This window comes from Podarcis erhardii (genome assembly GCF_964252035.2).
Source record: "Podarcis erhardii genome assembly, chromosome: 8".
Lineage (NCBI taxonomy): Eukaryota > Metazoa > Chordata > Lepidosauria > Squamata > Lacertidae > Podarcis > Podarcis erhardii.
Genome location: NC_138499.1, coordinates 55902276 through 55914620, shown reverse-complemented (window position 1 = coordinate 55914620; position 12345 = coordinate 55902276). Strand labels below are relative to the sequence as shown.

Below are 12345 nucleotides of genomic sequence, written 5' to 3'. Positions count from 1 at the left end.
TTTAGCAACTTAGTTCCCATCTGCCTTGCTGCATCTCACTCTCTTGCTCTAGTCTATGCCTTCCATCTATAGATCTATTTCCACCCACCATGACCAGAACCCTGAGGCAGGAGGTGGTGTTGGAGAACCCTGAGGCAGGAGGTGGTGTTGGCTAAATGGTTAGGAACTAAACCCTGCATCCTGCTGCTTCCTCTGTCAATGAAGATTGGAAACAAGTTCTCAAGTTTATAGGATCAGGACTATGGAATCTTACTATTCTCTTCTGCTGTATACTATAATTCAAGCGGCGGAGCCTGGGAAACTGCCTTGGTCCATCTAGCTTTATATTGTCTATACTAACTGGCAGCAGGTCTTCAGATGGGGTTTCCCCCCCCCCCCTATCTGGACCAATAATTGATCCTGAGCCCTTCTGCATGCAAAGTGTATGCTGTGACACTAAGCTAAAAGCTTGGCACGTGTTTGTTTAGCAGTTGCAGTGAAATCAGGCAAGCAATCACTCCTTTAGGAAAAGTGAGGCATTCATGTATATTCTTATATGTCTTTTCAGTAGTTTATGCATGCTTAGCTTATTTCCTCAGGTTTTATCAGACAATGGAGCAGAGGCGCAGTGGTGGCATGCTGTCAACCATTCTGTTACACAGAGTTTGTTGGAATCATTCAATCACATAGCGGAAGTGACCACAAAGGGCATCGAATCCAACTTCATTATTATCATCTCTTAATTATTTCTTCTTCAGGGTAAACATACCCAACTCCTTCAAGTTTCCTCACAGTTCTTGGTCTTCAGCCCCCCCTCCGCCCCCAACATTTTTTCTTCCTTTCCTATGGACTCATTCCAGTTTGTCAATGTCCTTCTTAAATGGCTTTAGAACTGGACGCAAGACTCTAGGTGAAATCTGACCAAAGCAGAATGGAGTGATGCCATTCCTTCTCATGATCTGAGCACAGTACTTTTGTTGATGAAACCCAGAATTGCATTAGCCTTTTTAGCAGCAGCAGATGCTGCTGCTGCATCACAATGCTGAATTGTTTTAGTTTATGGTCTACTAAAAACTCTAGATCCTTTTCACATGAATGCTGTGAAGCCAAGTGTATCCATCCTCTGGTTCTGCATCTGATTTCCCCTACCTAAATGCATAAGAAATTCACTTGGTTAGTTTTGACCCACTTCTTCATTCTGTCTTTATAATCTTTGATTCATTTTAACTTCATTTTGCAAGGCACCACCAGCCTAGATATGCTTGGTACAGTGGTGCCCCGCAAGACAAATGCCTCGCAAGACGAAAAACTCACTAGACGAAAGAGTTTTCCGTCTTTTGAGGTGCTTCGCAAGACGAATTTCCCTATGGGCTTGCTTCGCAAGACGAAACGTCTTGCAAGTTCTTGCGAGTTTTTTCCCTCCCCCCCCCTTTTTCTAAGCCGCTAAGCTGCTAATAGCCGTGCTTCACAAGACGAAAAAACCGCAAGATGAAGAGACTCGCGGAACGGATTAATTTCGTCTTGCGAGGCACCACTGTATAGATATCACCCAAAGTCATAATCGCCTGGTTTGGTATATGAAACTTGATGACTTCAATCCAAGGTGAACATTATGGCCCCATAAACTCTTCTTCATCTTGAATTATAATGTGAGCTGGAGAAAAACTTCTTCCTCTCTGCCACTATTCCACTTACCTGTCTTATTGGAAGTCTCCCTTCCTCCACTACGCAATTCTGGTCCTGGTCCTAGGACCCAAAGGACTTCTAGCTTCCACGTTGGGCATCTGTAAAAGGGTCTTAGGCATTCTGACAAAACTACATTTTCCTACATTTGTTGTCACAGTACTATTTGAGAGGCTGCCAGCTATAATGTCCTGCTGTTGCCACCAGTCTAACAAAGTCAGGCAAGAGTTGGTGTTCATACAACCTAGACGGGAAGTGCAAAATGGTCTGAAGAGGGATTGGAATACACCAAACTCTTTCTGCTCCACTCCCTGGCAAAAAGGGTGTTTGCAAAGCCCAAATCAAAGTAGACAGAATTCACTATACATACACTAGATGGTATGGGTAGCTTTCAATTTTATTGCTGAATGTACACGGGATGGTCAATCTAGACATTTTACCTATGTTTTGACGAATATAGCTTAGACAAAGTAAGCTCCCATTGAAACTAAACGGAATGTAAGAAAGGTAAAGGTAAAGGACCCCTGACAGTTAAGTCCAGTTGCGAACAACTCTGGGGTTCCGGCACTCATCTCGCTTTAATGGCTGAGGGAGCCGATGTTTGTCCGCAGACAGTTTTTCCGGGTCATGTGGCCAGCATGACTAAGCCACTTCTGGTGAAACCAGAGCAGTGCACAGAAATGCCGTTTACCTTCCCACCAGAGCGATACCTACTTATCTACTTGCACTTTGACGTGCTTTTGAACTGCTAAGCTGGCAGGAGCTGGGACCAAGCAACAGGTGCTCACCCCGTCACAGGATTTTGAACCTTCCAATCGGCAAGCCCTAGGCTCAGTGGTTTAGACCACCAATGGGAATGAAGTTTAACTAATTTGAAGATCTATTAAAAGAAGATAGGCCAACTGGTGGTGGTCTCTGGCCTCCTTTGTTTGGGGCAATTATGACAAATTTAAGATCTAGATCCTTGAAAATAAACTTCTAAATAGGATCCTTAAGGAAAATATTATGTAGAATGTCTTACACTCTTTAGCCAAGAGTCCTGTCAAGAACCCTGTCTCGTCATCAAATCTGGTATTTTTATATACACACACACACACACACACACACATACATATATATAAATATATATATATGTCTAGACAAGAACTGCAATGTAAAATGGAGTCCAGATTCAGCCAAGTCTGCAAAAAGGCCTCTGAATCGTTACCAACTCAGACATGCATCTCAGCATTTCATTCTGTTGAATAGACAATACATTTTTCTCTATGAGAAATCCTATCCTATTGGACATAACCACACTTAAGTATAATAAATTCTATAGAGCAATGGCAACCAAGTGGGATGCAACATTCGCAATCATTTCAGTTTTATTAAACACAGGACATGTCCTGCAGCAAATGCTTCTGCGATCCAATAATGTATCCTGTTTTTCCAGAACCATTCACAGAAAAAATAATAATAAAATGAAACACCTCTAGAAGCAGCAGTACTTGTTCTACGTGGCAAATATATCACAATCACATAGCTGCATGTATCTTTATAATTGCAGTTTGAAAGTGCATTGCATTAGGTTATATATAGTAGAGGTATAGGTATAAATCACCGGTAGTGTCCCTAACTCAAATACAAACATATATTCAGCTAAGTGTGTACTTTTCATATCTTTTCACTTCAGCAAGTCCAACAAAAGCACTGCCATAACTCATCTGAAGTACAGGTGGATAAAAATACGTTTTTCATACAGCATTACAACTGGAAGTTGGCCTTGACTTTTCTGCTTCATTTGCCATACTGGACACTAACTAGTGAAGCATACTGCTAGCTATTCGATAGCAAGACCTTTCTGACACCTTTTAGCCCCCCCCCCTACATGTTAAAGCAAAACACTGATTAATTTAAGCCCAGCCCTCAGAAAACTCTCAAGTACCAACATGTCCTTGTCTAACATCCAGCAGCACTATCAACAGATCGCCAGAAAACATTTGGAAAACCTCTTGTTGACGAAAACCTCACCAGTTATTAAAATTTCATTGCAATATTTGAGCTATTGTATTGTTATCTATCTGTATTCCAGCTGAATTGTGGTACTAAAAAGTAGTTTTTAATAAAGTTTATGACCAGCTGCCCTGAGCCCTCGAGGATACGGTGGGCTATAAAGCTAAGTGACTAGAAACTGCAGCAAGAAACAACCCCATGAAAAAAGTATGCAAGGGCAAAACATATTGTGATATGTAACGGGAGGGTAGGAATACAACTGAAATGTGGCAAGTCTAACCCATGCTTTAAATCTCCTCCGAGTATAGAAGGAATAAAATCAGTCTACAGCTCACATGCTATCTTTGTACGCATAGTTTTCCGAGCATTTCTAAAAGATTTTTAAAATCAAAGTGTGACTTGACACTGAAATATATCATTATTGGTACAGTATTTTCCTTTGTCACCACACACCCACAGGTTGAAGCATCATTGCATCTTGGGTTGCTTCCTCTCCAGTACGGATAATTCTGATGATTTGAGCAGCAGAAGCAAGCATTGTTTTATTTGGATACAGCTGTGGTTATGATGGCTGTAATTAATTGTTCAGTCAAAAAATGCAATACCATGGTGTATGTGATGATTTAAGCACACAACAGCTTTAGTTCTCAGAGACAACTAAAAATAGTGATTTTAATTTATTCCTGCTGCCTACAATTACTCACAACCATGTATTTTTAAATATTTCCAGCCTATAAAAATTACTAATTTTTGCCACTTGTGTTTATCTGCCTTTAGACTTTGATTTGGATAAATTAAGCTCTCAAGTGTTCCTTGCTTTATGAAACTCTGCATGTTGTACACTTCAACACAAATAAATGACTTCTACCATTAGAGGTTTAAATAATGTAATGTATTTCATGCTCAGCCTGAAGCGGGATTCCAATGAAGTTGCTAATGCACGTAATGATTAAGTGTAACTCAAATACTAACTGTGTTGTTGAAAACATGACAGGCAATAATTTGGTCTATTATATTCTGCCATTTAATTGCCTAGTACAGACATTCTCTGACACGTTATGAAGCAATGATTTACAATTATTCAAGCTGCAAAGGTCAGAAAGTGACATTATAATCATCTACACAGAGATCCCCTTCTAATGCACAAAAAATAGGTAATCTCACATAGAAATAGTTTTACTGAAGTTTCAACTTTCTATTTAAAGATTTATCTGGCCACAGAACAAACAGTTCACTTGCAGCAACACTAAGAGGCATGTAAAAACCAAAAGTACATTTCCGTCTCTTCGTAATGATACATTTAAGAATGAACCTTCTTTGTTCTCTAAGGGGAAGACTAAGCAGATGCACTTTGGAAGCGCAAGTTATTGCTGTGCTGAAATAAGTACCTCTGTTCGTATAATCAGGAACTAATTTTTAAAAACCCAATATACACATAATTTTTTTAATGTGACAGAATAAATCCCTGGTAGCAAACCATAGAAAAGGAGCAATATGAATACTTCAGTTTCAAATATTTGTAGACTGTCAACAAGAAGCTTTTGAATCCATGAAATATATCATTGATTTTAAAAAATACTAACATATGACATACCCCTTCAATTTACTTCACATTTCTTTTCATGCCTCTTTGAAATAACAACTACCGAACACATATTGATCAAGGCACTGGCAATATTTCCATGGTCAAACTTCAAATGAAGTTTCAAAATACTTCTCTAAATGATGTGTGGGAGAAGAAAACAAAATAAAAAAGTAAACTAAATACACCCCTTTTTTAAGGAAGGGGAAACTGTGTACTGCAAATTATGATTTGAAATTTGATCTGTGGTCACATTTTAATAGATACATTTTAAAGTAATTGAAAGAATGCAGAAAAAGGACAGATAGGTTGATTTCAAATGATTAACATTTCTGGAGACGTAAAATCCTTCTACTGATTTCTGCTGCAGTCACTTTATTTATACATAGCAACTTAAGAAAAACAGAAAGGAAGGTAAATAACTCTAACGTAAGGTGTGTGTTTTTAAAGCTCTATATCCAAAAGCAAAGGCAAGGGGAAAGTAGATGTATTTTTAAATGATAAGTTGCTCATAAATTCTGTTTAAAATCTGAAGTGCTGAACAATTCATTTTTCATGTACCTGAGGCATAAAATCTCAAAAGTGCATGATAAGCCTTTTCAGTACATTCCACTATGCAAGCTTTTTTAAAAAAACAAAAACAAAAAAACCCTCACACACACAAGTAAATGCTGGGAAACCAGTGAGATTTTTTAATTTTCGTGTCATGAACAACTTCATAGCCAGACTTCTGAAAATTAAATTTAAATAGGTAGCAGTTGGATACTCACTGAAAACAGATCCCTTCTCAAATAAGGGATGCATTTCCCATTCATGAACATAATGCAAAGGAAAACAATCACCACACATCTGCCGATAAGGAAATGAGTAGCAGACGGTTTATTTCAAATGCTGAAAGATTAGTAGCTTCCAATTTCTATGGCAGAGTATTTCTACTGTGCAGCTGGAAAAAATTAAACTTCGATTTGAAACAATAAAAGCAACATGCAAAAACACTGCTGTCTTTCCACCCACACCCCTTTGTGTCGACTGTGCTACACAAGATACAGTACATAAAATCTTCTGTTCATTTTTAGCATTTAGACTGGCATTACTTTACAAAGGGTTTTCACTTTCCAATTCATAAAAAATTCAAGGCAATCAAGGGATATCTTACATCCACAATTATCCATAGCCTTGAACTGACATTTCACCTTGTTTAAAAAAAGAAACCCCAAACAGGTTGTGGAGCAATTGGGGAAACAAGTTAACATTCCACCTAATAGAAAGCTTGTTGTTTGGAATCTAAAATTCACGGGGTAGAATTTTTAACTACTGCAGAAAAGAAAACATAGTACAGGACCTTGTGTTTGTGACAAAATTACCAAGTTAATGTTCCTGAAAGATCACTTCACCTTTTAAAACATGATTTTTTAAAAAGGTAAATTTATAGCAATTAAAGCTAATGAAGAAATGCAGCACTAGCTGCTTATATTCAGGAACTAATAGGTCCACTGAGCATTTCAAAGATTATTTAGCCATCAATGATAATGAATTGACATTGTCAGTGGTGTTAATGTACCAATGCTCTAACCTGATAGCCAATCCCAGCAATTTTATGTTGCCACTTTATTTTTAATCTACATAATACCCTATCTTTTTGGTGAACATGGCAGAAATATAGCAGAGTGTATTATGCTACACACACACTAAAAGGTTGGCATATTAATTATTTGGCTGATAGTTCAAAGTGCACTGACCATCCTTCCTGCTTCGAATTCTCCTCTGAATTCATTACAATTTGGCAGATGACATTTCTTTACCAATTCAGCCATGGTTATGTACCAATAGTTTTGATTTGTATCAGATTAAAATTTATTATTTTAGCTGTTCAGAACAAAAGGTCTATATGAGGAAGACTTTTGTGTATTTCTCTTTCCATTAGCTGCCACATGAACAAGTAACTTGACAGTATCACAAGTTAATTATGTAACATGATACAAGAACAATGAGATGAAATCTCTGGTTGTGGCATTCAAAGGAACTTTGACAAACGACAGATTTAAGTGTCCTGTTTTTTCAAATGACCAAACATAACCAGCAACTTCTCTCCCCCCTCCCCACTCACAAATATGTATGAAGATACTAACTGCAACGGCTGCATCAGTCACTAAAAAATGTATGTCAATGCCAAACCACCACCACTAACCCACAGACAATGTATAGTTGGCTACTCAGAGCCAAATTCAAGTTCTTTTTCTCAGAATCCATATTTATTCATTTTCAGACCAAAGTTATAGGTAAGTCAAGAGCGTCTTTCGCACAGAATTGTTGTAATTTATAAGACAGGCAGCTGCCAAAATGTAGCGTACACTGGTGGCATTCACAGCCAAAGGCCTGGAAGATCCTCCTCCGTTATTTTACAGTGGATAACTTTCATAATTGCTTCCACTGAGTTTTAAAGCAATTCAGCCATCAGCTCGTGATCCACTCCTCCCATCAGGAAATAAAACCACCCTTACCGATCTAACAGCACTTATTTGTATAGCAGGCATGTGAACCGGTGAGTTGCATTCTAATTTGTTTTTGAACATTTCACTCACTTTGTTCGTAAGGCGTGTTTAATTGTAAGAGTTGACGGGATTAAAACCTGGCTGAAAAATATTCCTACCCACCCACCTTTCTGTAGTGGCGTGCACTGTGTGATCCATCTGAACCTCTGCCATTCTACGTACTAGTCATCAGGCTTCTGCAGCAACTTAACTTGTTTTGAGGAAAGCGCTTTTATATGAAGCATATATTAGCTAATTCTTTTAGCATAATAACATTAAAATACACTTTTAATAGAAGCGCGGTACTAAAACCCACCTCTGAATGTCCTATGATGTACCATATATGCCATGGCATTTTAAAACCTTTTAAACATTTCTGCTAAATTAATTAGTTTTGCATTAAAGAGTCTCTGAGCCTCCCTATTAAATGCAACACATTTGAAGGACAATTAAACATTACGAATGGTCCTTTGGATGGAATAGCCATTACAAGGGGGAAAGGGAAGAAGAGGTTTTTCTGAGGCAATACAACATATGCAAGATGTCTCTGGTTTTATATACATACATACACACACACACACTCCTCTCGTGTGCAGCAATATACGCAATTCTTTGGAAGTTTTCTTTTCCTGTGTCTCCTGCAGTGCAAAAACTCTACAGGAGCCCATAATCTGTTAACTGAGCTCAAACTAGAACAATATATAGCACAAATGCATGTATGTGCACATATACACAAAACACATACTAAATTGAAGTCTATATTATTTTTCATGCCTTTAAAAAGGAATTTACAGTTCTCCCTGGCAATGTGAATGAACATCCTATAATTTAGTCAATTTACAGATTACAGGTTCAAATTGACCTTGTAGCCCATAAAATTGCTCATCTGCAGTACTGGATTAGAAGTAGGAAAAGAATGTCATAACTGTATTTAAGGAATTTACCATAACAATGGGAAGGAGGATATGCATGCATAATTTTAGCCCCTATTGCTCACATCCCCATTTTGAATGCTGAAACAATGCATAGCCTACACTCCTCTCTGGTTAACCAAGGGAGGAACGGTTTCAATTTACTCACCCACAGACATGACACTTGTATTCCCTCATCCCAAGGTGCCTCTTGACATGGTTTCTGGCATCTCCTAGTTGAGCTGTTGCAAAGTGGCAAATCTTGCATTTGAACGGCTTTGATCCTAAGTAAAATTTAGCATAAAGATAGGAGTTGAATTAGAATATTATATTACCCTTGGATAAAGAAATCACAGTTTGTGAAGAAAATAGCCTTTTAATTTTTTTAATTTTTTTTTATTTTAAGTGGGTGGGTGTGAAAATTAATATCCAATATTTAACCTGTTTCAGAATCTTGCCTAGCCCTGAAAAGAAATTTTTCTATTGCATACATTTATAACTCCAGGGATACCGTTAGGGTACGTGCCACATATTTCTCATTAAAGATACTTCCCCGAAGTTCAAACACAAAAGTTAAGCAAGAATGGGTTTTCATTAATGAGCACTCACTTATTATAGAAACGGTATCGATAATTAGAAGATGAGACACTTGGGGAACTTTAAAATGAGGCCACAAAACTTTTTCCATAGTTTTCACCCATTATAATGCGGCTAGAACTCAGGTTGCAACCCAGCAGAAGCCTGTTCTAGTTCATTTCAATGGAACTCATATTGCAGTGGTTTCTGATGAACTGTGCCAGGTCTCACGGCCATTTGTTAAGGTGGAAGTATCATGACAAGGCGATCTTTCCCCTCCACTTGTACTCAAAGTGGTCTTGCAAAAGCAAAATCATAATTCATTACATCCTAGAAATGGCTAGAAAAATGGACTACTGCAGATCATGTTAACCTCGAGTTTCACCATCTAGAGAAGCTTTCGCAACATTATTTACCATGGCTTGTATCCAATGGTGTCCCTCTGCTGATGGAACACTCCTGGATTTAATGGAGGCTTCCATTTGTAGAAAAAGGGGTGATTTTTATTTATTCCCCCTGCACCTCTGTGGCCCCACAAAACAGCTTCAGAGGTCGACCAGACACTGTGGAACAATGCGGAAAGTGTTGCAAGGAACTGCATGGGGGAGGATGAATTGGGGAAAAAAGTTTTTCCTTCCCATTCTTCAAGGGGAAGTCTCTGCTGGATCAAGGAGCCTGAAACAGAAGGTAAACCACTGGATACAGCAGAGATGAGGAACCTGTGGCCCTTCAGACGTTGCTGGACTAAAATTCCCATCATTCTTAAACATTAGTCATGTTAGGTGGAGCTGATGGGAGCTGAAGTCCAATAACATCTTGAGGGTCACAGGTTCCCCATCTCTGAAATACTATAAAGAAGTATTTTAAGTTAACTTTTATAAATGGTTATGTGACCTGAGAGTTTGGGAACTTCCATACTTTGCATGAATGTTGTATGCCATGGTCAAACATGGGGCTTCTCAGAGCCACCCATGTATTAACTCTTAAAATGTAAAGGGTTGCTAAAGGCCATTACTTCAAAAAGAGTGAGAGCCATTCCTGCTTTCCCAGTGTATCTGGAGTTTTTCTCAGATGCACTTGTTGTTTCCAGGCATGGTCATGATCTGAGGAGCACAGAAAGCTGCCTACACCAGGTCTGGTCCATCTAGTTCTGTATTGTTTACAACAGCGTTTCCCAAACTTGGGTCTCCAGACTCTAATCCCCATCATCCCTGACCACTGTTCTTGCTCGCTAGGGATGATGGGAGTTGTAGTCCAAAAACAGCTGGAGACCCAAGTTTGGGAAACACTGGTTTACAATCACTGGCAGGATTTCAGACATGGGTCTCTCCCAGTCCTACTTGGAGATAGCAGGGATTGAACCTAGGACTTTCTGCATCCAAGGCAGATGCTTTACCCCTGAACTACGGAATTTCCTGTGGGTGGATGTGCTTCATGTAGAGGGTGCTAAGTGAAAGATTGCTCACGCACAATTTCCACAAAAGTCAACCAGCTTCATTTGGTCAGAACTGGTGTACCTTTTAAAAAATGTTCAATTTGTAAGATAAATATATTTGAGCAGATTACCTATTTTGGAATATGCTACACTCTCTGATAAGGAGTAAATTTAAACCTTAGTACCGATATTTTAGGCCTATCTTGCTCATACGCTTTCCCCCCCTGCCTTTTTGACAATACCGAAAGAATGATTCATTGCCTTTCTGTTGCAATGACATGTGGTGTATGAATATACAGTGAATAAAATATTACACCTTTATGACTGTTTTATGGTCAGGAATTTATGATTATTCTGAAAACTAGAAGTATTGACATTTTGGCTATTATTTATTTCAAGAACAAACTTTAACTGCCTAGAACAGACCAAAGAATTATAGGATTTCCCCACCCCCACCCCACAAAAAAGCAGAACTCGCTTGTTCTTTTGCAACACAATCAGGCCAAGAAAAAAAAAGTAAAACAGCACACTGCAACTGAAGTTGACTTTCTGATCAGATTGAGGCAATTATATTATCACAAAAATGCAGTCATTAAACCTGGCAGGTGTCAGTACTGGGATATTAAGTGGCAACATATCATTTTAAAGTATGTCATGACCCTTTCCAACTTTTATAAGACCAGCAGATCTCTCTATATCCATAAATCCCAGAATTGCAGTTAAAAGTAAGTGCAATATGCTTGCAGATACTTCATATTATATTTGGGATATGTTTTGTGAAGAACTTCCTCCAATATAGTTAAGCATAATATGAAATATGGGATCTTTAATAAATATACATAAAAGAGCTCGGATAAGAAAAATGTTACAGTACATCATACTTGATCAATGAACCTTTCTGCTGTGCCCTTGAACACAGAATATCTGCAAAGAAGACTTTGTTTAAATTGAGGATCTTGGTTAAAAAAAAAATTCAGAGTCTTAAATTTCAATTTAATTCCCAAAAGCTGACGAAAAATGAAGCATTTAATTTTAATCTTCCAACAGAAATAAAAAAGTCAACAGTACTAAGCACGGGCAGACAAGGTTGAATATTTCACAGTTCAATGACAATGAAGCCAGATCTCTTAATACTTCCATTTCTACTGTTAGAAGTAGATGTAAAATATATTTAGCACCTGAATGGTTATATCTAGTCAGCTTTATATGTTTAAATGTCAAAAGCAGGTTGAGTCTGCAGCTAACAGCGATCACATTCTATCAATCATACTGGAAAATTCCAGTTTATTTAAATTATCCTGATAAAACTGAATTAACCATTAATTTAGCGGCATTCCGTATCAACACTGCATTCTATAAAGGGACCTATGAAAATAAAATAAATTTGAGTAAAGTCAGTCTACCTCCACATTAAATACAAAGTGTTGAAGTTGACGATCTAACTCACCAGTTTAAAGACTGATTAGGTAATATATAATGCCAAGACTAAGACTGGCTATGGTAAAGCAGTCTATTCGTATTTATATGTCCATTTTATTTCAAAAAGCTAAAATATCCTGCTGCTGCAGCCCCACTTTCATTTGGATTCTTTTCCCAACGGAAACATGTTAAATTTGTGCCAATTCTGTTATCACTGGTGCTCCATGGGCTCTG

At 38.1% G+C, this 12345-nt stretch overlaps 1 protein-coding gene across 1 annotated transcript in view; it reads right to left on the bottom strand.

The window, feature by feature from the left end:
* The window catches only part of ZNF407 (zinc finger protein 407), a 334428-nt gene that overhangs the window by 291954 nt on the left and 30129 nt on the right, over positions 1-12345 (bottom strand). Inside the window, exon 3 of the mRNA XM_081875068.1 lies at positions 8851-8965. Within this exon, the coding sequence (XP_081731194.1) occupies positions 8851-8965 (115 nt within the window). The remainder of the gene's footprint in view (positions 1-8850; positions 8966-12345) is intronic.